Source organism: Copadichromis virginalis, linkage group LG16 (genome assembly GCF_057382275.1).
Source record: "Copadichromis virginalis isolate Kocher_CV1m ecotype Utaka linkage group LG16, C_Virginalis_male_GT1.1, whole genome shotgun sequence".
NCBI lineage: Eukaryota > Metazoa > Chordata > Actinopteri > Cichliformes > Cichlidae > Copadichromis > Copadichromis virginalis.
The window spans coordinates 21,712,887-21,740,662 of NC_140633.1; the positions used below are offsets into that span (position 1 = coordinate 21,712,887).

General features: G+C 40.7%; 3 protein-coding genes across 5 annotated transcripts; 1 reads left to right on the forward strand and 2 right to left on the reverse strand.

The window, feature by feature from the left end:
- Positions 1 to 1,564: 1,564 nt before the first annotated feature.
- Positions 1,565 to 15,418, reverse strand: LOC146690723 (inositol polyphosphate-4-phosphatase type I A-like). 3 transcript variants are annotated; one of them, XM_085433789.1, is made up of 5 exons: positions 15,041 to 15,418; positions 14,583 to 14,668; positions 5,227 to 5,410; positions 4,951 to 5,161; positions 1,565 to 3,868 (listed from the first exon to the last, which is right to left on the reverse strand). In XM_085433789.1, the coding sequence occupies exons 1-4, from the start codon at positions 15,161 to 15,163 to the stop codon at positions 5,108 to 5,110; spliced, it is 447 nt and encodes a 148-aa protein (XP_085289915.1). In that variant the 5' UTR covers positions 15,164 to 15,418; the 3' UTR covers positions 1,565 to 3,868; positions 4,951 to 5,107. The 3 variants fall into 3 exon arrangements, with proteins under 3 accessions (XP_085289915.1, XP_085289913.1, XP_085289914.1); XM_085433787.1 differs by having other exon boundaries at positions 4,951 to 5,410; XM_085433788.1 differs by having other exon boundaries at positions 1,565 to 5,410.
- On the forward strand, positions 5,403 to 27,703 carry LOC146690724 (poliovirus receptor-like). Its single transcript, XM_085433786.1, has 9 exons — positions 5,403 to 5,485; positions 6,378 to 6,527; positions 7,618 to 7,959; positions 8,078 to 8,380; positions 9,520 to 9,613; positions 21,857 to 22,011; positions 23,678 to 23,777; positions 24,742 to 24,853; positions 26,357 to 27,703. The coding sequence occupies exons 2-9, from the start codon at positions 6,413 to 6,415 to the stop codon at positions 26,366 to 26,368; spliced, it is 1,233 nt and encodes a 410-aa protein (XP_085289912.1). The 5' UTR covers positions 5,403 to 5,485; positions 6,378 to 6,412; the 3' UTR covers positions 26,369 to 27,703.
- On the reverse strand, positions 10,022 to 12,712 carry LOC146690725 (E3 SUMO-protein ligase ZBED1-like). Its single transcript, XM_085433783.1, has 3 exons — positions 11,875 to 12,712; positions 11,070 to 11,689; positions 10,022 to 10,982 (listed from the first exon to the last, which is right to left on the reverse strand). Exons 1-3 carry the CDS (start codon positions 12,344 to 12,346, stop codon positions 10,587 to 10,589), a joined length of 1,488 nt encoding a protein of 495 aa, XP_085289909.1. The 5' UTR covers positions 12,347 to 12,712; the 3' UTR covers positions 10,022 to 10,586.
- Positions 27,704 to 27,776: the final 73 nt, after the last annotated feature.

Consider the following 27,776-nt stretch of genomic DNA (forward strand, 5'->3'; position numbering starts at 1 on the left):
ATCCCTCTGTAAAAGATGGAAGCATGCATCTTTGGTGACATTCTGGCAATTAAACTTCCAAGATCTTGATGAAGATATTGTTAAAACTTTCAAAAGAAAGATATTCACAGAACCAAGTTGCATATCTAAGTGCTTCTCATCGGTGCGGGCATTTTTTGGGAGGTGTAAGGGAAGAAACAAAGTTTCCACTTTATAGTGACATCGTGATATCAACAGCAAAATATTTTCTAAAACTCACTGGACACTTTAAATGAGCTAGTTTTACATTTAGATCAGATCAAGTCATTTTTGAAATCCCCAGGAATGGTCGCGGCAGATGGCCACCCCGCCCTGAGCCTGGTTCTGTCGAAGGTTTCTTCCTCTTAAAAGGGAGTTTTTCCTTCCCACTGTCGCCTCGTGCTTGCTCAGAGGGGTTTGTTCTTTTGGGGTTTTCTTTTTAATACTGTAAGTTGTTACCTTACAGTGTGAAGCACCTTGAAAACACCATTGTTTCCTTTGGTGCTATACAGATTGAAGTGACTTGCACTGATAACATAACTAAGCTGGGACTTTAATTTAACATCAATAAAATTATAAAAATATTACATCTTGATTTCTGCTTGTTTTCATTGTCTGTGACTTAATGAATACAAATGTGTAATTTAACAGATTCTTTCTTTATGTTAGTCTGACCGGTGATTCCACGTTGGCCTTAGGTGTTGGCGCGGATACGCTGCAGCCCCTGAGCCATTAATGGCCCAGCACACTACAGTAAAAACAAAACAACAGCCATCTGTCCAACTAGGAAAGGAAAATAATAAACTGCCTCCTTGGAGGCAACCTGACTCAAAACAGTTGCAGTCCAACTCAGACTGACTGCAATCACTCTCAGGCAGATTGATGAAGATCTGCAAATAACTGTTGTCTAATTTATAAACGCAGACAGATTGCCAACACGTCTGTTCACAATAGAGGACTGTACTTACATGGTTGCAAACTGGTTGTTATCTTGCTTATATGAAAACATTGCTTTGGAGCAATGAAACTCAAACACATTCATTTTTAAAATGCTTCAAAATGAAATTTTGAAGCATTTGGCTTTATGCTTTGAAAGTGCCGTTGCGAGTGGGAGTGTGAAATCCTTACTTGATGTGTTCCCTTTGCCTTTACTGTTTTCAGTTTTATCAGTTTTCAGTTTTATTTGTCATATGCAAGTTAGCACAGGGTCAACATTGCAATGAAATGTGTTTGACGAGCAGCAGTCACTCAGCAGCATGGTACAGTAGAAGAAAATATAATAAAATAAAATAAAAAATAGAAAAATAGTAAAGAGCAAAATATTTGAAAGACGTGGTAAAAGAGAAAAGATGACTAAATATATATATATATATATATATGTATCTATAAATATATGTACACTAGTGATTAAATAAGAAAATCTTGAAAAGAAATATGACGGGAGGTCAGATGGGATATTGCACAGGAATGAGCAGCAGAAAATTACAGTATTACTCAGACTTTTAATAGTCATATTGTCAGTTTTGGCCGACGGTCATGGGTCACTTCCACTAAAATAGCACGAGACTGGAGTAAAATGTACTTTATTAATGAGAACACATGGTGATACAGCAAAGAATCCAACCCTTCTGAAAAGCAAATGGCTTCCTGTTATACTCTACCTGATTCAGGTGAGCATCTGGAATAGACCAAGTCTGGGGGTCAGCAAACCAAAGGGAAACAAAACCCTCCCCATAAGAAAACCACTACAATATAACCAACACGTTCTCACTCCCAAAGCGTAACATTTTACGCTAGGTGACAAATCGTCACCATATTACGTTTTTGGCTACCCACCACGTTCCTGAATGACGACCTCGGAAAAAAGAGGAAATATGAGAACTGTCTGGACTGAATCTACACATGTTTGCTCTTTTTCTTCAAATCGCTTAGAAACACGCTATTTAACATCATTAAAGTCCTGGTTAAGGTCAGGAATAAGGTTATGGTCAGGGCTAGGGATAAGGTTAGGTTTAGGGCTGGAATACAGGGCTGGAACGTCTATTACCGCGGGAGCGTCATTGCACTGGATTCCAGCCATAGCCCGCCGCGTACCATAAGAACGCCGAAGGTCTCCTTTCACGTTCCTCAGGAACGCCGCGGGACGTGACAAAACGTCGACATGTTACGCCTCGGGAGTGAGAACGGGCTGATATAACACATCATAGACATATGAAGATTTGTAACAAGTCCTATAAATAATTCCATAACATATAAACTTCAGTCTCTTCTATATACATTAAAACAGCGGTCCCCAACCTTTTTTGCGCCACGGACCGGTTTATGCCCGACAATATTTTCACGGACCGGCCTTTAAGGTGTCACAGATAAATACAACAAAATAAAACTAGTACCGATACCGGAAAAAAAGAAGATTTATTCATAACACACGTGAAAGACCCAGGAAAACAGAGTTAACGATAAAAACGATAACAAAATAACGATAAAAAACGATAAAAACTCTGAAAACCATACATTTCACACCCGAGCCTCATCTCGCGACCAAACGACGGTCCGTGGCCCGGCGGTTGGGGACCGCTGCATTAAAACACCTTAACCACACAGTTAGGTTTCAGCCCTCGCTGACTCAGAACAAAGTAAGACAATCAGAGTTCGATTGGTTTTTACTTGTGCAGGGGAAGCCTGGTCGGATTCTCAGAGTTGCAAGCTCTACACCCAAACTCAGACAACTCCAACTCCAGCCTTTTATTGAATGAAAACAGTTACACAACCGCCCATTGTAAACCCCATATGTTGTGTGGTAAAAGCTAAGGCACTGTGTGTGTGTGTGTGTGTGTGTGTGTGTGTGTGTGTGTGTGTGTGTGAGTGAGAGAGAGTGTATGTGTGTCTGTATACGTGACTTCCTGCTTACAAACGTTTTAACCGCATCTCTAGTCATAAAAGGGTCATCTCCCCTCAACCTTGTATATGGCTTAACCTCTCTAACAGTCCACCATTTACATGGTGAGCCCATAAAGGGCAGGAAGTGAACATTCCTTACCAAATAAGGAAACCAGAATCTTACATAGATTGTGCCTGCAGTTGAAAACTATAGCTAGTAACATCCCCAACATCCTACATGTGGGGGAGGAACAGAAAATATCTGAACATACAGTTCAAGACAAGGTCCAAGCACAATAATGACAACTTTTAACAAAATCACTCCAACACACTCCCCTAGCCTGGCACATTGGTTTTCTCCAGGAGCTCATAAGCAGGTGATTGAGCTGCTTTTACTCTTTACAAAGTGAGTACTGTTAACACTTCTCTTTTTACATATACAACTAATTTAGGTTACAGACAAATGATTAAATGTGAACAGCTCTAACACAGGTTCTTTTCCTGACACAGGTAGGATGGCCAGTCCCCCTGTCTCTTCACCTTTAACGAGTCACTTAAATAACAACCCAAAAAGCCTAATAAAGAATCACAATCAACCAGTGTGTGTTTTTCTTCATTACGGTTTTTAAATACAAATCAGTCAGTCAATTAATAAAAATACAAGTAAGGGTAATGGAACCCCTGGTCTCCATTACACACATAAATACCATAAAGACACTAAGTCGTAGAGCTCTGAACTCCTTGCTTCTATGATATTTACACTTCTTCTTGGCCTTCTCCTTCACTCTGAGTCACTCCAGGATAAACGCATCAGCTCAGACATACAATAATTAAAATATGTGTAGGTGACCGTTTGGCAGAAGACGATGTCGAGGCGGTACTGCAGTGACACGTCCGTGGCTATCGTCGGGGCGGTGTCCTGCATCAGAAGGAAGTCAATAGACTTCTTGGCTTTGTTGCTCATCATGGCGCTGTAGTCCGTGGGCGTGGCCTGCAAAAAGTGTAAATAAACCATCAGAGACCAAACACAAATATGCCTTCCAACCACTAGTTTAGACAACATCTTGCAAAGAGTGTGTATTTCAGAGTGCAGTTGTTTTTAAATTTGACAGAAACAGAAATAAAGACGGAAGAGAAGGACAACAGGGAAAGCAGAAGCACCGACACACTGAAATCTTTTAGGGTCAAGCTCCAGAACTAGCCACAAATCCTGCTGGAAAGAACCTAAAAATACTTAAAAATACTTGCAGAGATCGAATGGAGCCGTTAACTCAAAAGCCTGGTGTCAGGCATGTTCTTTAATAAATAAGAAACGAGCTGATATGTTACAGACCCCAGTCTTTACGTAAAGAAAAAGCTGACATTTAGAGCGGTCTCGCAGCAGATTTTAAAACAGTGACACTGATTTGTGGGGTTTTTGGGCACAAATTTGAACCTTTTTGTTTTATCCATGTCCTTGAACACAGCTCGTGACTTGGGCGCTTTCATATGTACTGATTCATTTAGGTTTGTGCACTGAGGCCAGATTTAGGTATTAAAAACGAGTCAGTCATAACACTTCTTACATTAGTTAAAAAGCTGAGCTTACACTAAACCAACATTTAAATTTCCCCTTGTGGGACTAATAAAGGTATATCATATCATATCATATCATATCATATCATATCATATCATATCATATCATATCATATCATTACTAAAGTATTGCTGCAACATTGTAAAGACAAAGATGACACACAGACCAGACATAAAACACTGAACACTTTTTAAAGACGAGTCATTTAAGAGTATTTTCTCATAGAATAAAGTCAGCTGATATGGTGAAGGAAAAATCTGCTCACGAATCCTCCAACTTCTTAAAAGTAAGGAGTGACCTGAGCTGGAAATCAACATGAGAGGGATGACTCAAGAAGAAGAAGAAGCAACAAGAAAAGAAAAACAGAGTTCAGAGTGTAGTTAAGATATCAAGCTGTATCCACAATGTGTGCCAAGAAACTAAGCTTGTCTGTTGTCATGCTAAAGAAATAAAAAATCTGGAATCAGAAAACAGCCAATAACTGCTGATCAACTCACCCACTCCTCTTCGTGCCAGTCCACGTGCAGTGACGACTGGCTGTTGTGACCGCTGTACTTTGCTCTCAGCGTATCCTTGTCATTGCGGAGCACTACTTGTTCAGACTCAGCGGAAGGAGAAGCTTTGGTTGCGATGTACTCGTACTGCGTTCAGGGCCTAAATAGCTGAAGCTAGCAGCTTGCAGCCGCACACTGCCACCAGCTGACGGGTCTGAAAGGAAGAGGGTATGAATGAAATATGAAGCGTCCCCACGTAACGTCAAACACTTTTAGTACCTTGTCAACCAGACTGGCGAACATCCACTCCAGTCCGCTGGCCGATTGGTCTTTGGCAGCTTGAGACAGCCTCTCTGCGTAATAGCTGACCTGAGTCTTCAGCGTGTTGAGGTAGGCGATGATCTCTTTGGCTCGGACAGTGTCCTGGGGTATGTGGATGATGACTGAGCTGGAGAGGGCACTACTGCAGGGAACAAAGACACACCGACACATCTGTATCCGAGCTGGGACTGAGGACACTCACCAGCCACTTTATTAGGTACATGTGTTCAAAAGCTTGTGGCAGCAATTTAGTGCATTTAGTCAAATAAAGACAATAGAGTGGCCTGCAGGTGTATATTTTTGTAATGTTTCTGTCTTATGCCTGAAATATGCTTCAGCAGGAAATATACGCTGTAACTGGAAACAACAGCATGATGGACCGGTTTAGTGTTAAGAGGTGTTACATCTGAAGTTAGAACGTAAATTTCCTGCAGAAATCTAAATCAAGCTTCAGAGGTACTGTTCCAAAAATATAGGGAGGGACGTTACCCACCAGATGTAAAAACAAACACTGTCTGCATGCACATGCCTGCTCTCAATGAGCCTAATCGTGGCTTAGAAAAAACAACGAGGAGCCGACTTCGATAAATGCGATACCACTCGCTTCACAAATTCAGACCATCTGTGTACAGTGGCGTGTCAGTCTAAATAGTGTACTTTGGTAGAATTAAAAAAAATAAGTGTAGTGCAGGTCTATGATGATTTTTAGTGCTAGTATCATCTAGTTCTGATTCTGGTTCTGTCTTGGTTAAATCCCAAGTAGTCCTGACTTTGAACTGTTGTAGTCCTGTTTTAACTCTGGATCAGTTCTGGGTCTGGTTGAATTGGGGTTTAGTCCTCATGTCTTGATACAGCCCTGACCTTGTTCTGCCTTGCTGCTTAATTAAAAAAACTAGTTTAAGGTGTCCTGCACATGTGATATATATATATTTTTGAGCAAAAGTCAAAACAGAGCCAATTAATCTTTCAGTCATTTCTAGCCCCCCCCCCCAAAAAAAATAAATAAATCCCACATGCATACTACTCTTTTGGGCTAAGCCCCTGGCTCCGCCTCTGGTTTACACGAATATGTATTTCGTTTACCGACCTAACAACGTTTTTTTCCCCAGACTTTGGAACGTTCTTATAACTTTAAGATTTGCGGATGGATGAAGCTGCCTTCTTTTGTGCCAATTACTGCCACCGTTTCCCTTTACGATGTGACTCCATGACACGTATGCTTCTGATGATAGTGCTTCTGATGAGTACAGACGCTGAAGGTACGTGGATTATCCTTTATTGCTGTTGCTTTGGTCGAAGGTAGAATAGAAAACGTCTTACATCTCTTATTTTAAATAAGAAGAAAACCCCTTTTTTTTTAGTGAGCTGCCCGCGATCACCTTCGTTTTGGTATTTAATTTCTTCACTGTAGGTGATCACTTCGAGTTTCTACGCTAAACATCAATTGTAAATTATTATGTTTTTAAAATGTTTTTAAAAAATGTAAAAGTGTAGGATTGAGAGTCGTGTTTTGTTTTTATAACCCACTCCTGGCTAAGTACTCATCAGTAACTGTTTTTGATATGGGCGAGACGGACGGTTGCCCAGGGCGGCATCACGGGCATCGGCAAAAAAGTTGCTCGTACTCTGCCCCGACATCATGCCAGCGCATTTTGAGGATGGCATAGACACTGATCGGTGTTCTTACGGCCATTTGCTGGGAATAAGGGCGCCCTCCGTTTGCGAGGCGCGCCCGCTGCTTGCGACACAGGGAGGAGAGGACGGGGATTCTCTGGCTGACTGGAGCAGCATCTAATAACCAACTCGCAAAATAAAACAAAACAACAAACACGAAAACACCAGACATCATGATACAGACTTATAATTTGCACCGATGTTTTTTTTTTCGAAATTCTATACGCGAAAAGTGAGCGCGAGAGCCCTCGGTGCGCCTTCTTGCTGCTGCAGTCAAAGTAAACTTTATTGTCATCTCCGCTACATACAGTCCAGTATATAGAGAGACGAGACGACGAGGCTCCAGTTACAGCAGTGCAAATAAACAAACAATAAATATAAGAAGAGTAAGAAAATAAATATTCACTTTAGGACTCGGGGTAAAGGGATCAATAACAATTTAAAATTTATGATTTACAGTTTGATGATTTAAAGTTTCACACACAACGTGTCGACAGGGGAGGGCTGCTTCCAAATAGAGCACATTTCATTCATAATGGGAGGGAGGTATTATCCATGATTGTCCTTATTTTGCACATCTGCCTCTCAGACACCACCCTTAACCCCCCACCCCCACCCCAACACACACACACACATACATTATTCATTAAATTTTTGTGTGAATGCTCTTTACAGCTCTCCGGGTGATTGGTGGAAATGTGAAAGTGGTTCAAGGAGGTACCGCTATGTTATCGTGTTATGTCATGGATACCAATGATGACCTGACACAGATTACCTGGCAGAGGAGGACGAGAGAAAAACCTCACAATGACAATTTTCTAACTATCCTACCCAGAGATGGACCACAGTTTGTCAGTGAACGTGATGATCGATTTAAATATATCGGGAATTTTAATGACAAAAATGCAACTCTCCAGTTATCCAATGTTGCCCTGAAGGATGAAGGCAGCTACACGTGCATCTTCACCTTGTTTCCCAGTGGAAATCAGAAGACAGAAATACCTCTAAACTTGCTTGGTATACTAAACTTTTGTTTATCTTTATTTTAAAATACTCTTGTGTTTGTATGTGAGAAACAGTTATTGTCACCATCTGTCTTGCATGTTCATTTAAATTAGTGCTGTAACTCTCCTAGTGCCTCCTTTCACAAGCATCAAGGACAATCTTCCCACTTTGGGCACAGAAGAGGTTTTATTTGCTACCTGCACGGCTGCTGGATCGAAGCCTCCTGCAGAGGTGAGGTGGCTCACTGGTGCTTTGGGAGACAAAGTGAGGACGACAACAAACTCCACCCAGTATGACAATGGCACGACTACCACAGTCAGCTCTCTGTTTGGTGTTCCTATGAGAGAGATTAACGGTCACCAGGTCCAGTGTGTCATCAGTGGTGACTTCCTGTCTAAAGTTGAAAGTCTGCCCTTCACTATACAAATCTACTGTGAGTATCAGTTGTTGATGTAGTTTATTTATTTATTTTTTTTATCCATGGTTGATGCATTTGTTATATTTTTTCTTGGAAATCTCTGAAAATTAGCCAGTGGACGCATCAGTCGCAATGCATGAACAGACTCAAGCGCAGGACTCTGTTAGTGAAACAGTTGTACAGTTTATTTATAACAGACAGAATACCTAGGACACTACTAAGGGACTGATAGATAAATGGTAAATGGTAAATGGCCTGTATTTATATAGCGCTTTACTAGTCCCTAAGGACCCCAAAGCGCTTTACATATCCAGTCATCCACCCATTCACACACACATTCACACGCTGGTGATGGCAAGCTACATTGTAGCCACAGCCACCCTGGGGCGCACTGACAGAGGCGAGGCTGCCGGACACTGGCGCCACCGGGCCCTCTGACCACCACCAGTAGGCAACGGGTGAAGTGTCTTGCCCAAGGACACAACGACCGAGACTGTCCAAGCCGGGGCTCGAACCGGCAACCTTCCGATTACAAGGCGAACACCCAACTCTTGAGCCACGATCGCCCCACATGATAGATATAATCTGTTGCTGAATTCTGAAAACGCTAAAAGCTTTATGTGTAGTAAAGACAAAACATTCCATGTACCAAACTTTGGTTCGACTCCTTACATAATTAAATAAAACAGAGGCAGTGTTACTTTGATGTTTGACAAAACCCTCAAGGAAATGACTAAAACTAAGAAAGTGGACCTAAATGTTTGTTACTGGAAAGAGGATCAAGTCCTATCCAGATACTTTGTTTTGTTTTTCCTCTTTATTCTCGAGTGTGTGCTTTTTTGTTTTTTTAAATGAATGGGAGTGAAACATCCCAAATCTCATGACTTTGCCTCCTGTTTGTCACATTGTAGCATGTTGTCACAATAGATGGGAAAATTCTTTCTGAAAGACAAAAACATCTAGACTGATTAAAAAAAAGACCATTGTTATTGCTAAAGACTGAATCATGGCCTGAACCACACAACATCAGCCTCAGTCCCAAAAGTTTGTCGAGTTTGGATTCAAGATGTAGGAAACATTGGCGAAACATTATTTTCATGTTATTACTGTGTCCTCAGTTCAGGATTAACACAGCTGTCTTTCTGCTCTTGCAGTCTCTCCCACAGAAGTGAACATCAGAGCAAAATCTGAGGACTCATTTGAGTGTGTGACAGAAGCCAATCCAAGTGCAAATTTTACATGGAGCAGGTAAAGTAGCTTGAATAACAGTTTCAGCTGAAACATTCATTTCATTGGTTCTTTTTGTTTGTCTCAAGTGACCTGTGCTGAGCCATGAAAAAAAAAAGAGCGGTATAGAGTGTTTTTATATGGTTAACAAAGTTTGTGAGGTTTTGTTCATATATAATTTCTCAAATTTCATTCCCAGTAGTCCTATCTGAACTACCATAGCCAGTGGCGTGTCTAGAAAATTTTTGTTGGGGGGGCCAGGTAGGGGCACAGATTTGGAGAAGGGTGGCAGATTTAATTGGCAGATAATGTTTTAAAAAAAAATTCTACCAACCCTTAACCATAATTCAATAATCCTATAAACCTAATAACCAAATGCACTTTTAACTCTTATTAGAATGAGATTTTAACCACTACGGTAGGGCTGCACGATATTAGGAAAACCTGCGATGTGCGATAACTGTGATCAATACTGCGATAACGATATGACTTGCGATAAAATAAATAGCAAAAAAAAAACAAAAAACAAATACATAATTTCCGTTTTACTGCACAGTTTTATTTAATGAAAGCTGCTGTATTAGCAGTGTAACAACAAAGTGCAGTCAAACATTGAAACATTGCCCCCATAAAAAAATTTCTGAGGCTTGAATTCTGAAAGACATCCTTCCCGGTCTCTATAATTAGTTTTAAATAAACATAACTTAAATTATACTGCAAATTATCTCTATGCAGTTGTTCATCATTTTACCACTCACCAAGTAGTTATGATGCAAGTCAAAACTGGAGTGGAAACTTTACTAGATTAAACTATAGGTAAGAACTTGTCTGCTGTGGGAACACACCAAAGAACAATTGTCTACCTTTGTGGTCGTACTGGCCAAGACTAATATTATCAACAATTAAGAACAATGTAGGTAGTGTAGTTTTGTAATTTTTTGAAAAAAAAAAAGGTTTCTCTATCTTGCATTCATCCTTCCTGAGTGAATGTTTTTTATGGCAAGTTCTTGTTAAGGAAAACCAACATGTTTACTCTCCAAGGTTTTAAACATGTGCGCTGACATGTTACTATGTTTCCTGATGTACTAAAAAGTCTCTCTGAAGGTGAGCTACTTGCAGGTATGCAGAGATACTTCCTTGCAAGCTTGCTTAGCTGTGGGAATGTCATTTTGTGGAGTTTCCACCATGCCAAGGGGTCTTCCTCACTGTCTATGGCCGTGGATAGCAAGTAGCTGTTAAGCTCAGCTTCAACAGCTTGTGAGAGATGCATAAAAGAGGAGGTAGGGATTGGAGCTGCCTTGAAGAAACTGCCCAGGGACTTTTTTGCCTTCTTCAGGGGACGACTGGGTGGATCATCTGTCTGGGCCTCTGGTTCAGCGGAGCTTCTCTCCTGGAACAGAAAGCAGATTATAAGAAAAGTAAACATTTTGGACTAAATATGAATTGAAAGGTTTTATATATAAGCATGCATGAATACCTTCTGTGCCACTGCTTCCATTTCTGACATCACTCTGGTCTTGATGTCTGAGACTCGATCAGTGCTGGTGTAGCTGACTTTAAATCTGGGATCCATGAAGCACGCCATGTCCATAAGTTCCTGGGTAGCTGGATTTTCATATTTAGTAATCAGGTACTCGAGGATTTTCTTCTTAATTGATTTTGTCAAATCACTGTCTTCTTCCTTCTCTGCAAGCACCGACGTCTTCATCAGATGAAGGACTGGTTTTACATATGAAACACTAACGTAGCTCTCACCAGACAGGGCATCTGTAAAGTCTTGCAGGGGGTGTAATGCCTGGTTGACAGACTCCAGTACCTCAAGATCCTGCCAAGTAGGAATCAAGTGTCTTGATTTCTTGTCTGCTGAGATGACATCAGAAATGGCCCGCTGCTGCTCCAGGACTCTCTCAATCATCTTCTGTCTGGAACCCCACCTGGTTGGGCATTCTGTGATCAGTGTGTGCTCTGGGAGGTTGAGCTTCTGCTGTGCTTTTTTCAGAGCCATCTTTGCTTTCCAGCTGTGGCAAAAATGTCCAACTAACTTTTTGCAAAGTCCAATGGCTCGGGCAATGCGGGCATCATCTTTGATAGAATTTTCTGGAGAAATAAGAGGAAACAAAAAAACTGTCATGTTTAAAACCTTTTTTTTAAAAAAAAAAAACTAATTGAAATTTATAACTAAAGTTGTCTAAAAAGGTAACATTATCCTTATCAATATCAATTTGATAATAATGTATAGCACATTTTCATTGCTAAAAAGATCTGCCTTGAATAAAACTTACCGATTGCAAGGTGCAGCCTGTGTCCAAAACACTGAAGTCTGACCCAGTTGTTTAGCTCCGTGGCTCTCACAACATTGGCACCGTTGTCTGTGGTGATGCACACTTGTCGATCTTCTTTAAGATCCCAGCTGGCTAACACCTCACGTAATACATGGGCTATATTTTCACTAGTGTGGGAGTCTGGAAAATACACAGTCTCTAGACACCGTGGTTTCAGTTCAAAGTCTTCGGTGAGGAAGTGCACTGTGAAACTCATATATGGTTCCGTTGTACGACTTGACCATAGGTCTGTAGTGCTTGCGTAGTTTTCAGCTTGGCTCAGTTCAAACATGACGGTCTTGCGGCATGTTTCATACATTTGTGGAATGGCGACATGTGAAAAGTAGTTTCGTGAGGGGATGCGGTATCTCTGGTCCACTTTATGTATCAGACTGGTGAAGCCCTCTCTGCTAACTGTATTTATAGGCATCATGTCTTTAGCCAAAAAATGTGTAATGGCCTCTGTTATTTCTTTGTACCGCTTCGACGTTTTCTCATAAGGAATTCCACTTGAAAAACTCTGATACAGAGACGGCTGTTGGACTGCTGCGCTCTTTGTCTTAACATTAGCAACCTTTGTTTGGCTAGCCCTATCTTTCTGGAACTCTTCAAACAGTTCTCTGTGGTTGTATTGAAGATGATGGTGGAGATTAGTCGTGTTTCCTCTGGTGGTTGCCACGAGTGTTCGGCAAGTTTTGCAGAGTACCTGTGTTTGGAGAACGTCGTCTTTATCAAATCCAAAGTACCTCCAAATAAGTGAGGTACTATTTTTTTTTTTAGCCACGAGTTCAGTAGCATTCTCGTCTCGCTCTCAGCCATTACAACTCTGACTCGTTGCTGCAGCGTTGTTCGCGCCCGACCTGCGTAGGAGGCGGGCCTCTAATCCATTTGATTGGTTAATGCCGTGAAGGGCTCTATTCGACTGGTCAAATGTGTAAATGGATTTCTTTGATTGGTAAATTCTTTACAGCACGTGTGTGAACATTTTAAGGTACCCAATTATCGCAGTTTACGCCGTCTTTTGCGATGGGCCCATCGCGCAGGCTGATATCGCGATGACAATAAATTTTCGATTTATCGTGCAGCCCTACACTACGGTGCAAAGTTTTTAGATACTGCGTTGATAAAGTACAAGAGATACAATCAGTGCTTTGTCAGTGTTTACTCAGCAGTCAAGGACAGCAATATTTGCATAGTATTTTTACTGACATATAGTGCACATATGTTTTGGGCAAAAACATTTTTGAAAATTAAAATACGAACATTTGTAACAAACAATTGACAAATTAGCCAATGCCAATGCAAAACTTTATCTGCCTGTTAAAAAAAGAAGATAATCTTCTCACAAACTGGTGTTTGATTTTGAAACAGGAAAAAAGTGGGGAAACAACTGAAAAGACTAACATTTGAATGAAACCTGAAAGCAAGTAAATACTTTCTATGCTGCCTTATCGTAAACTTTGGTAATATTGATAAAGAACAACACTGGCTGATGATAAAATACAGTCAGCTGGCATGGTGACACTGCCAGTATTAACCTGCAGGGCTGGACTGGGACAAAAAAATTGGGCATTTTTACTACAGACCGACCCACCAGGTAGTAAAGCCATAAAGACTTTGACTGAAAACAAACCCTGTTGTGACAGTGATGTACAGTCTTGTTGGTATATGTATGATTTCTATACATTTTACGTCAGATAAAAACTTTGGTTGTAAGATTTAGATAATTATTTAATAAAAACTAGGTATTTTAAATGAGAATAAGAAAGAAAAGTATTTCTTTGTGCCCACCTTTCCCTGTTAATGCCCTACCTGGCCCCCTGGCAAAACTTTGCTAGACCCGCCCCTGCACAGTTACCAGCTGTCTGCTACATAAAAAAGGATCCTGGTGTTATTTGTCTCTCAGAAACAGTTCATAACTTCCCTTCAACTCATTCATGTCACCTAAAAGGTAAACCTGTTTCTCCATCACCTGTTCAGCTCTGATGGTTCAGTAAGGACATCTCCTGGTTTCATCTTCATGTTTCCCTCTCACCACATATCTAAACAGACATCATGACCAGCAGCTTTACAGCTGTGGCTCCAGCAAACATCAGCTGATACTAGAAATTAATATTAAATACATTCTAACAACAGCCGATCAAGCTTAAACGTGCTGCTGTTGTTTAGCGCAACATCTGCTGGTTTCCTCTTTCTGGCGCAAAGTGGGCGATAAACAAGAGAGAAAAGCCGATCAGCTGATCATTGATCAGTTTCATGATTGAAGTAGCAACAGGAGAGGGAGGGGGAGAGAATGAGAGAAGAGGCAGCTGTGCAGCATAAAGACAGAATAAATCCAGCTTTGTGTCTTTTTTCCATTCTAGCTAAAGTCTGGGACAAACTGCGTCTCTTCTCAGCTCAATACGAAACGTGTAATATTTTCTCTGAATGAGGGACCATTCCATTTTTTTAAGGAGCCGTTGGCAACTCTACTAACCTTATGAATAAAATAAAGTTCACTATCAGTAACATCATAGCACCCACCCAGCTGTATAAAAACTCCGTCAAACTGGCTAGAACGCAGTATGAGTTATTGCAACTGACAGTAAAAAGTCAGCAACATGAAAATAAACTCCACCTAAACTTGGTTTATATCTGACCCAGATAGACTGCAGGTCATAACTTCTTACCTGAAGTTCAGTTCACCTGACACTCGGACTGGTGGCTGCTTCGGGTCTCTCCTCCTGCCTCCCCTTCCCTCATCCACCTGTTGCCTCTGTGGAAGCCCCGTCATAGCCACCACCAAACAACGGAGTTATTTCTACACATCGACCTGCATCTGGCCAATCCACCACCTCTCATTGTTCATGCCATTACAAAAAAAATAAAAAATAAGTCACTGGGGATATGCCCGGTATGCCCGATGGCCAGTCCAGCTATGTTAACCTGCAACCAAATCTGCAGCCCCATACAGCAATGTTACGACTTAGATTATATCTTATAACGCATAACTCTTATGTTAGCTGCCCTCAGTAGCATACTGTCTGAAATATTCCACAGCTGCAATAATTCTTTAAGTGTTATTTTTTTCCTTGGTATTCTAATTTCACCGAAGTTTACTAAACTCAACAAACTTGATATTACTTACCGGGACATTTATTCTGTCCTCATTTTCTTTCACCGAAAAATTGTTTCCTGCAGTGCCATCTTTCGCGCTTGGCTCTCCTACCTTTGCTAACGTGATGCGCATAGCGCAGAAGCGATGCTGCATTCACTTACACTCGGATATCTGAGCGTCACCGTGAAAACATAATCGGACATTTGATATTTGATTGAATTTTATTGTTTTGCCTTTGGGGTGGCACCTGGGGTGGCCAGTCTGGTTTGGGGGGTGGCCTGTGCCCCCCCAGGCCACCCCGCTGGACACGCCATTGACCATAGCACAGTTGGATGTTGAGTAAAGTCAGTCATATGTTAAAAGAATGAGTGATGACTCATGGTGAGACATCGATCATATGTCTAAACTTCAAATATTTTTACTCCTTGAGTGTTGGTCACATTTTAGTGAAATACGCACATGATTATTATGTAATGGTTCCTCACTCAAACTGGGTCATATGTGACCAAAAGCGTAACATACTGACAATTTGTCACATAGCATAAAATGTTACGCTTTGGGATGAGAACATGTTGGTTCACAACAATCACTACTGGTTTGAGACTCTTTTTCAGTTCTCAGTGGATTTTAATAGTCATTCATTTTTACAATAAAGCCAAGCAGAGCCAACAGAACTTATCACTTTGTTTCTGTACTTCAGCATTACACAAACGGATAATGATCCAGATGAGCTACTACATCACAGACACTCTCGTTAAGTAGATGTTATAATAAATCATGGTTGGTTCCTCACATAACAATGAATAAAACTGAAAGAAATGTTGTAGGCTACTCAAATGGAAAAGCCCACATAGTAAATAAAGTATCAAATTCAGTCATTTGGAAAGATTTCAGTGTCCCGTGACTATTGATGATAATGTTTTTGATGTTTTTTTTATACAGTCCCTTCATCCACTTGTTACTTATTTATTCAACATAAACAAAAATATGTACACTCCTAGCTTCACAGGCAATAATGACTGCTGCCATGCAGTTCTTAAAATGCTTTAATTCTAAGGTATTTGCTGTTACACAGTGGTAACTGTTACAGTTACCACTGGCTCTCAGCGAAGGCGGTCGCACTTTTCTCCTCTCCTCCTTACCCTTATCTTCCCTGCTTAGCCTCTATGTCCTTGTCTTGTCTCGTGTGCATTACTTTCCCTGGAACACTCTCTCACTGTCGTTCTCTAAAACCTAAAGAGAATTATGGATTTGATCAACTGGTCTCTGAATGCTATTGACACCCTTTTCTCAACGAGAAGTCTGGGCTCGGGAGAGCCCGAGTGCCCTGGAGGGACTTTCCCTGCCGGTTACACTATGGACAGGTGGCAGAACTGGAGGGTCATGTGCCTGGCGGGACTGTCGATCGAGGACGCTGAAGATATCTATCTATTCGGAACCGTGATAACAGGGTTCTTGCTGATCGGAGTTGGCTTAGTCCTGGTTTATCGGAGAAATAAGAGAGCGGAACCGGCTGTTCAAACCCCCCCAAGGCTGCCCGCTGGAATCGAAGCGATGGGACGAGGCGCGACCTCTCACAACGAACGTAATATGGTTAACACCTTGGAGACGCTTACAGCTGCTGTGAAGGCTCAAAATAACACCATTAAGCGTATGGGGGGATACATCAGGATCACTGCAGTTGTGAGGTCTCAGAATCAAAAGAATGACAACACCATGGAACAGAAGTTTGATACCATCATGGGGAGGCTCGCGGCTCTCCAACGGGAGATTGAGAGACCAGCGTCAGAGTGTTAAAGAGCAGCCTGAAAATTCTCCTGGGCTGCTCGCATGGAAATTTACAAAATAAATTTAAAAGTAATGTGAAGGTCACTTGCAACAGTTGTTGATTGTTTAACAATAATATACATATATGTGTATATATATATAAAAACACCCAGCACGCCCCTGCGGGCGGTTTATCCTTCAAGCTCGGGTCCTCTACCAGAGGCCTGGGAGCTTGAGGGTCCTGCGCAGTATCTTAGCTGTTCCCAGGACTGCGCTCTTCTGGACAGAGATCTCCGATGTTATTCCCGGGATCTGCTGGAGCCACTCGCCTAGCTTGGGAGTCACCGCACCTAGTGCTCCGATTACCACGGGGACCACCGTTACCTTCACCCTCCACATCTTCTCGAGCTCTTCTCTGAGCCCTTGGTATTTCTCCAGCTTCTCGTGTTCCTTCTTCCTGATATTGCTGTCATTCGGAACCGCTACATCGATCACTACGGCCGTCTTCTTCTGTTTGTCTACCACCACTATGTCCGGTTGGTTAGCCACCACCATTTTGTCCGTCTGTATCTGGAAGTCCCACAGGATCTTAGCTCGGTCATTCTCCACCACCCTTGGGGGCATCTCCCATTTTGACCTCGGGACTTCCAGGTTATACTCGGCACAGATGTTCCTGTACACTATGCCGGCCACTTGGTTATGGCGTTCCATGTATGCCTTGCCTGCTAGCATCTTGCACCCTGCTGTTATGTGCTGGATTGTCTCTGGGGCATCTTTACACAGCCTGCACCTGGGGTCTTGCCTGGTGTGATAGACCCCAGCCTCTATGGATCTTGTGCTCAGAGCTTGTTCTTGTGCTGCCATGATTAGTGCCTCTGTGCTGTCTTTCAGTCCACCTTTGTCCAGCCACTGGTAGGATTTCTGGATATCAGCCACCTCCTCTATCTGCCGGTGGTACATACCGTGCAGGGGCCTGTCCTTCCATGATGGTTCCTCGTCTCCATCCTCTTTCTTGGGTTTCTGCTGCCTGAGGTATTCACTGAGCACTCGGTCAGTTGGGGCCATCTTCCCAATGTATTCTTGGATGTTCCTTGTCTCATCCTGGACTGTGGTGCTGACACTCACCAGTCCCCGGCCCCCTTCCTTCCGCTTAGCGTACAGCCTCAGGGTGCTGGACTTGGGGTGAAACCCTCCATGCATGGTAAGGAGCTTTCTTGTCTTTATGTCAGTGGCTTCTATCTCCTCCTTTGGCCAGCCTATTACCCCAGCAGGGTACCTGATCACGGGCAGGGCGTACGTGTTGATGGCCCGGATCTTGTTCTTACCATTCAGCTGACTCCTCAGGACTTGCCTGACCCTCTCCAGGTACTTGGTGGTTGCAGCTTTTCTAGCGGCCTCTTCATGGTTCCCATTCGCCTGTGGGATCCCCAGGTACTTGTAACTGTCCTCTATGTCTGCAATGTTGCCTTCTGGTAGTTCAATCCCCTCAGTTCTGACTACCTTCCCTCTCTTTGATACCATTCGACTACACTTCTCCAGTCCGAACGACATTCCAATGTCATTGCTGTATAGCCTGGTAGTGTGGATCAGTGAATCGATGTCTCGTTCACTCTTGGCATACAGCTTGATGTCATCCATGTACAGGAGGTGGCTGACAACTGCTCCGTTCCGTAGTCGGTATCCGTAGCCAGTCTTGTTAATGATATATATATATATATATATTAAAACATAAGTAGGTTGAGTTTAGTATAATAAAATTGTAACAGGCCAGTTATAACCTGTCTCAAAGCATATGTACTGTTGTATGGAGACCTGAACACTACTTGCCTTTGTAGTGGTGTTACCATGGTTGTCTGGGAACTCTAGAGAAGGATTATGTAAACCTGTTTCAGCTCAGCAGACAGAAACTGAAAAGACTCCTGAGAGATAATCTGAGTTCCTCTCAGATCCAAAAAACAAAAGGTGATAATGTTGGTGACCCATATGGATGGCGCCGTTGGAGAGATGTGAGATTAGACTAGACTTGTAGTCAAGACCGCCTAATCCGAGACCAAGACAAGACCAAGATCAGAGGGTATCGAGACCAAGACAAGACCAAGATCAGAGGGTATCGAGACCAAGACAAGACCAAGACCAAGTTGAGACGAGACCGAGTCGAGACGAGACCAAGACCAAGACCGAGACAAAGAAAGTCTTTAAACTGCAGCCAGATGCTATTCTATATACAGTACATATGCAGGACACCTTAAACTAGTTTTTTAATTAAGCAGCAAGGCAGAACAAAGTCAGGCCTGTATCAAGACACAGGGACTAAACCCCAATTCAACCAGACCCAGAACTGATCCAGTATTAAAACAGGACTACAACAGTAACCAAGACAGAACCAGAATCAGAACTAGATGATAGTAGCACTAAAAATAATCATAGACCTGCACTACACTTATTTTTTAATTCTACCAAAGTACAATATTTAGATTGAGAAAAGTTTATATAATTATTTAGCCTTGTTGTGCAAACAAGCCTGCATAACTTAATAAATATAGAATTTGAAAAGTAACAAATGGTATCCAAAAAGAAACACTAGGTACTAGATACATGTTCTGATGAGTTTTGGCAAAGAACCATTTGACTAACATGTGTGTCTCACCTGCTCTTGTTCCATCTCTCTCCCTCTCTGTTCCTCTCTCTCCCTCTCTGTTCCTCTCTCTCCCTCTCTGTTCCATCTCTCTCCCTCTCTGTTCCTCTCTCTCCCTCTCTGTTCCATCTCTCTCCCTCTCTGTTCCTCTCTCTCTCCCTCTTTGTGCTGACAATCAAGCCAAACACCAACATCATCAAATATACAGTTGAAATCAGATATTTAAACACTCTTCAGATAAAAACACAAGCACTTTTTTAAATTGTAACATCAAATCAGACTAAATGTTTATTTTTTTTAGATTGATAAATATAAAAACATATTTGTTAACTTTAAGAGTAAAGAGAGAAACTATCTGTATTTCTTTATTGCAAATGGCACCAAATTGTATTCAAAATTGAGCCACACTTATGCAGCTCCACAGTTCTTTTCCTGGTGTTTTGGTTGACATCTCTTGATTTTCCCATGTCACAGAAACAGGCTCTGTGTTTTGCCTTATATGCATCCACAGGTGTGCCAGGTGTGTGGAGTTTTCTTATTAATTAACAATAAAGTTAGTGTATATGTGCTCCTACATTTGATGAAAGTGATTAAAATAGACAGCTCCCTCTTTTTATTCTGACATTTAACTAATTCAAAAGATATTTCAACATTTATTTATCTAAAACAAAAGTTTACTCTAAATTGATGTTTAACAGTAAAAAAAAAAGTTTTTATGTTTTCTCCATAAAGTGTATGTAAATATCTGGTTTCAACTGTGAATATACTGCTGTGTATTGAAATTCCTCTTGTTTTGCATAGATATACTGAACAACATCCAAAGCATAATATATAAAATAACATCTACCTGAGTTTTTTCTTTGAAAGAAGCTCCTTATGTCCATTGTTGTGTACATCAGTACACAATTGAAACCGATTTAGAGAGTTTGTTTAGCCGTGGAGGGTAAAAACTGAAAATATGAAATGTAAGCTAAGACTCTAAAAAATCAGCATTGCTGTTCGGCTTTTTATTTATCCATTTGTTGATTCACTCGAAGAGCAAGTAACGCAACCAAGTGATCAGTTTGATATCAATCTTTTGTGATACACCGTCATATTTACATTATTAGTTCAGTACGAATGATTTTCTTTGGTACCTGGTCAAACTTAAGCTCTCCTCTGTCTGCAGCAAACTCGCAGGCAGCAGCTTCTCCCCCCTCGCTCACATGGGTGCTGAGCTCAGTCGCCTAGTGCCTGAGCTCGGATCATACCAAAATTAGGGGGAATTTACGACGGTGCGCTCTGTGCTTCGTGTGTTGTTTTTGTTTTATACAGTTGTCAGTCAGGCATCTAAGACCCCATGCTTCTGAAAAAATGACCCGGGCTTAAGCCCAGTAAGCCACCCCCCCGCTCCGCTGATGGTTGACTCCAAATCCCCCGAACACTATGTCGATTTGAGAAGGCAAGACCGAAACAGCGAGACCAAGACCGAGACCAAGACAAAAGTCCGTCGAGACCAAGACGAGATCAAGACCACGTAAAAGTGGTCTCGAGACCAAGACCGGTCTCGAGACATCCAACTCTAGATTAGACTAATAATAAGCAGTCATCCAGTCATACTTGTTCTTTAGAGTAGGTTATAGGATGTATTAACAGTTCATATTTAAATGAAATGAAATGAAATAATGGGTCCTAAAATCATACAGTGTGACTCAGCAGTCCTTCTTGGCTTCTCTGTCTGTAGTTCACTGCTTATCCATTAGATTCTGTCAGTCTGCCCCAGGGCAGCTGTGGCTACAACTGTAGCTTGCCTCCACCAGTGTGTGAATATGTGAGAGTGAATGAATAGTGGTATTGTACAGCGCTTTGAGGTTCTCAAAAAGCGCTATTATTATAGATGTGAGGAATTCCTGGCAAATGCAGTGTTTATGCATTTAAACAGTTAAATGGTGTTTTATCTTAAGTGGCTCTTAAGATGCATTAATTCATTCTGAGCCTCTTGAGAGAGCAACCCCATTCTGCTCATGTTAGTAATGTAAATTAACAGTGGATTGAGAAGTTTTATCATCTGGCGTCAGAATTTGCTGCTGTTTACAGTAGATGTGTCCTGTTAAATCCTCATATCAATGCTCCACAAAAGATGATAAAAAACATCAAAATCTTGTGAGTTACAAATTGACGTACAGGATGCTAAACAGGGAGTTAGCTGGGCCGCTCTCCAGAGTAGTGTGGTTTGAAATCTTACTAAAATTAAGCTTGTTTTCACACAAAAATAATTGAACATGTTAAGTGGGATGTATTTTTGTATTTAGGTGAAAATTTAAAAAAATACAAAATCTTGTTGTGGGCAAGAAAAGATCTATTGCAAAGAGCTGATAACCAAAATGTGTTTGACTTTTAGCACAACTCACACTTTTCTGCTCTTTCTGTACATTTCATGTTGAGTCTCATTCATGTTTTTCCAGATCTGGCCAGTCATTGCTGCAGTCTGCTGTCAAAGTAGACGGTGCAAAGCTGCAACTGCTGAGCTTGACCTCTGATCTAAATGGCCTCTATCAGTGTGAAGCATCTAACACATATGGAAGTAAACACGGTCAGCTTTATGTGCGTGTGGCATCAGGTGAGGTCAGCTTGGATATCTGTTTCTGATTTTTGGATTTGTGCTTTTGTGGCTGTTGTGTCATTCTGATATTACTCTGTTTTCTTTTCTGTGCACTTCTATGAGGAAAATAATTAGAAACTTGAACATCTAAGCTAAAAGTGAAATGATGGACTCTACCTATGTATGTATTCCACTAATCTTTAGTAAGAAGCTATCTTAAAGAAGTGCTTCCTTTAATCTGTAGCATCATCCTGTGTTATACCAACCATCTGCATGTCCTCCTTCACTACATCCGTGCACCACCTCTGTGGTCTTCTGCTTTTCCTCCTACCTGACAGCTCCATCTTCAGCATCCTTTGTCCAGTATGTCCACTATTCCTGCTCTGCACATGTCCAAACTATCTCAGCCTTGCCTCTCTTTGTCTGCACGCCACTTAATCTGAGCTGCAACTCTGATGTACTCATTTCAAATCACCCGTGACGCTCGTCTCCACACACTCGAACCTCCCTCCCTGCACTCTCTGCTTCATCTCTCTTGTGCACTGTCTGTTGCTTTGGATGGTTGACCCCAGATATTTAAAAGAATTTACCTTCTGTATCTCTGCTCCCTGCATATTCACTGTTACTCTGCATTCACGCACATGTTCTGCTGACTTAAGTTCTTTTCACAATAATCCGATGCACTTCCAGATTCACTAGCTGTTCTTGGTCTCCAGCTTCACACTCAGCTCAACTATAAACCTTTTTCTTTTGCCACCTCTCTCTTTGCTGAATTTCATTGTACAGAGAAATGCTTTTCTTTGTACAATAAACATTTTGAATCTTGAACCCAGAGCCTGTCTTAATTCCACCCTGAATTCTGCACATTTTTTCCTTCTTCAGCTTCCACCGTGTGATCCTTGCCTCTGTTTTCACTCACTTTCTCTACTTGACCTCCAGAGTCATCCAACAGACTACCATGCAATGCTTGGTAGTCAGTGTGTGTGAATGTGAGAGTGAATGAATAGTGGAATTGTAAAAGCGCTTTGGGTTCCTTGAAAAGCGCTATATAAATGCAATCCATTATTATTATTATTATTATTATTATTATCATTATTCCTAGCTGTGCTCCTCCCTGACACTACTTTACAGTCTCCTACATAAAATATAATCCCCCTGTGTGGATCTTCCCCCACTAGGTCAGCCTGTGTTCCTCTGTCTTCCAAAAATAAGTGTTCAACACCTTTTCACTGAATCCAGAATCATCTGTCCTCCAATTTTCTCCTTTACTCTCTCTTTACATTGTATTAAACTGCTCTCTTCGTTTGCATATAGTCCCTATATTTAAAGTCTCACCTTCATACCCCTATCTTTGCTTCTCTCTTGCTGACTTCAAATACCCCTACCCCTTGCCACTTTTGCCACTTCTTTTATGGTTTGGCCATCAGTATCACAGTTTCTACCAGCATCCTGTTGGCCAAAAGCCAAAAGTCATTGTAAACCCTCATTATAAACACAGCCACCCACTGATCCAGTGTGGAAATCTCATTCTTTGTGAGCCACGTGCTTGACTTCTGTTGGGTGGATTATGTTTCCTTATTGTCTCAGTCTTATGAATTAAGTTTGTAATAAAAAATGAAATGTCATAAAAGTGGGAAAGAACAATCATCTCATTCTCATGTTCTTCATTATTGTGTCCCTGTAGGAGCATGCTCTGCTGCTTGGGTCTTATTTGGTGTTTTGCTTTTCCTGAATGTTGTTGGTGCTGCAGCATGGTACTTTTATAAACGTGGATGTTTTCAAAGGTACTTCATATATTAACTTGCATGTATCTAATATCTAGAATAATATGTAGTACTTCTCATTTTAAAGCTTATGTACCTCTAGAGACCTCTACAGGCTGCCATTAGGAATCAGGATGAAATCCTTGAACACATTGTCAGGCCCTACGCTGGTTTCGTTGATCCTGGTTTCCTCCTCTTGTACAATAATTCCTGACCTTAATAGGCGAGAATATGCAGGCAGATGAAAGAATTGGTACTAATCACCCAAACCTCTTTGATTTTCAGGGTAGCGTTGAATTCAGCCCTCTGTAGGTAGATCATTTTCATTTCTATTAAACAATGTGGCATCCATTTGTTCCTTACACATTACCCAGTCCATATCAGTATAGATATCCAGATGATTTTTTTTTCCAGTATTACAAGGGGCCAAGTCACATTTTTGTTACATTCTGTAAAAAGGAAAGTGCACTAGTTACTTTGGTGCAATAGAAATACAAAACGTTCTCTCCACCTGTCCAGCACATTCTCCTCATTGTCTAGGTTACCAGACTGTAGTTAGCTCAGAGGCTGTAGTTGCTATTCTTAGTAGGGGAAACTGTCATGTGTGGTACCCTCAGTGGTCCTGAAGAAGCGGTCTTTGGTCCAATAAGAATGCAATTGTGTTAGTCTACCCCAATTGAACCGCATCCTACATGGTGTTTCCTGGCTTTATAAAAGTGAATCCCTGGACAAATATATTGTAACTGAAGACAGATGCAGTAAAAAGACTCACTGCCTGCAAAGTATTCAGACTTTATTTATGATTGAAGGTAATACAGAAGTTTTGTTCAAATCCTTCAGTTGCAGCTGAGTCTGCAATTAAATTGTACCTTTATTGTTTTATTTCAAATCTACTGTTCTAGTGTACAGAGGCTAAATTTTAAAAGTTGATTTAATGTCCACAAATTTGCAGCCTCTGTGAATACTGTGTCACTATTTTGTACAGTAGGAGGTCTTTAAACCAACATGGTGGCAAGCAGCATGACACAAAACTTCACCAGAGTGTGAGAAACGAAGATCACGGACCAGAGGAAGAAGACCTACAGAGAGATCAAGAGGTCAGTAACAGTTAATTTGTTCATATACTTTATAGCTCACTTTTGTTTCTCCTACAGTTAAATAGGTCTCTGAAAAAAGTACATTAATTATTTATTTTAATGTTAACTACTGTTGTGCAGTTTACTGGAGACACAATTATAGTTTTAGTTGTGTACAAGGCATTTTATTACATCTATCTTACTTGAAAGAGCTGAGCTACAAGAAAAAAAAACATTTTATTAATGTGTGTGTTAAGTGTTATAGAAGTTTAAATGTTCTTTGTTAAATGATTAAACTGAAAACATGGTTTGATAGAAATAAGTTATCATTAAATTTGGAAAAAACGACATTTATGTTATTTGGAAATTATAAAAAAGATGCCAAAGCAAAGTTATTAGTAAATAATGTCGAATTAGAGCAAGCTTCAGATACAAAATTTCTGGGTGTGAGAATAGATAACAAAATTTGCTGGAAACCTCATATAAAGTATGTACAAGCTAAGCTGTCAAGAAGTGTCTCCATACTGAGTAAAGTTAAATATTTTTTGCCTTCCAAATCACTCCGGGTACTTTACTGTTCACTTATATTGCCATATTTGGAATACTGTGCGGAAATTTGGGGAAACACATATAAAACTTCACTTCAACCAATATGTAAAATTAAAAAAAAAGCAATCAGGATAATTAGTAAAGCTGGATATAGAGACCATACTAACACCATGTTTTTGAAATTAAAAATATTGAAGTTTATGGATCTTATAAAATACAAAACGGCAAAAATTATGTATAAAGCTAGATACAATATGTTACCAAGAAATATACAGAGGATGTTCTATGACAGAGAAGGAGACTATGAACTAAGGGGTAAATTGAATCTGAAGATTCTTAAAGCACGGTCAAATATTAAAACCTTTTGCGTAACTATTTATGGAGTAAAATTGTGGAATAGCTTTACTGCAGAATTACAGCAATGCTCAGGAATTGGCAAGTTCATAAAGACACTTCGAAAATTACTCTTGGAAGGATATGATATTGAAAAAGACAATCACCCATTGTATGTATAAATATGTCAACTCGTATTTAAATTATAAATATCGTGCCAGCCTTGTTGATATAAGTTTTCTTGTGTATTGTATCGAATATGTGATGAGGAGAATTAGGTAAATATGTGGGATTAATAAGATGTTGAGCAGGGGTAGGAGTTAATAAGTATGTGCATACTTCTTCCTACTCCTTTTCAGACCAAACAACTGTTATCTCATGTTAGACGAATGTGTTTTATTTTATTATATTTTTCTTGTTTGTCTGTACAAATACGTGTGTGTGTGTATATCTACACATATATTCATATTCGTAAATGAAAATACATGTAGATGAGTATATATTGGTTTTTTTGTTTGTTTTATTATGTCTGAAATAAATAAAGATACAAATACAAATACAAATCTGCAGACACTGAAAGTATTTGCATTTTCAGTTGAAATTAAATACAGGTCTAAACAAATGCTCCGTATGATCCCTCAGGAATCTCTCTGACAGCAAAGATGAACATTATTTGGACTGAAGGCTCCACCAACATGTCATTTTAAAGTCAGCTGGTAAATAAACAGATGAAGAACAGATGCCCCTGCCTGAACAGGACACCATACGTGACACATGAACCTGCAACAGGGTCTGGACCACAGACAGATTAACTTAAAAGCACGGGGATGTCAGACAAACGCAGGCACATGACCGCAGAAACAAAGGGTAACAAAACAGGGAAACTAGACACAAAAGGAAACTCATATAACTTAACAGCCCAGAGGTAGAAAAAATAAAGGCAGTTGTTAAAGAAAACAAAAGTCACGACTAAAAATCTCTTAAATCCAAAGGAATGAATCACAAGACCATAATAAATTCAAAACTTGGTTGAAGACCCACCATGACACATGCATGTTTTAAGATTGGATTATATGAAAGTCAAACTCAATTCAATTCAGTTCAATTCAATTTTGTTTATAGAGCATACACAGAGCTTGACTTTAGTCTCTTAGTCTTGAGTTTATCTGTATTTCTAGTTCAAGGTGTCTTGTTTGATATTAGGTTTGTCTTTGTGTCATTTGTGTCTTGTCCTCTGCGTCTCGCTGTGAAGTCAGTCTTGTCTCCATGTTTATTTGCCTATCTGTTTCCTCAGTCATGTCTCTCGCTCTCTCTGTCTCTTCACATCTCTGTGTCCGTGTCTCAGCATTTGTGTGTTCCTGTTTACTTTAGTAGTCATCATCTCATGTGCCTCGTGTTCTGCTTTACTTCCCCCATCTCACCATGTCTATGTTTCTCTAGCTGTGTTCCCATGTTCCCTGTGTCCACTTCTCCTAACCACCCTCCTGTGTATATATTGCGTCCGTCTCCCCTTGTCCTTGTTCCGTTATGTTCCAATCGTGATCCTGTTAGTTAGACAGTTTGTATTTAGCTTCCTTTTCATTAAAAGGCTCTCCTTTGGCTGAAACTCCTCTGTTTTGCCTCCATGTCTGCAATCCTGGGCCCTCTTTCACCACAGCAGCAAAACAGAGAGCTGCAGTCTTTTGGAAGATTGAAACAAAAAACACAGGTTTCGGGAACCACTGTCAACAGCTACCACAGGATGGCAGTAATGTTAAGGATGGATTCAGACAGGTGGGGAGCTTTATAGTAACACTGTTCAAGATGAAAGGAGAAAAAATGTTTTACTTTGGTAGGTTTTCATTTATGTTTATTTTTAGACTTGACAAGCCTGCCTTTCTTGTCCTGTATGCCATGTGTTAAATTACAGTGATGTGAAATGATTCATGGTTAATGATAGAAATACAGTGAAATACTTAAATTAAATTACTTAAATTATTTGTTACTTGATTTTATCTAATTGTTGTTTTTTTTCCCCACTTGCTTGGTACAACCTTACCCGTAAGGATACAATGTCACATCA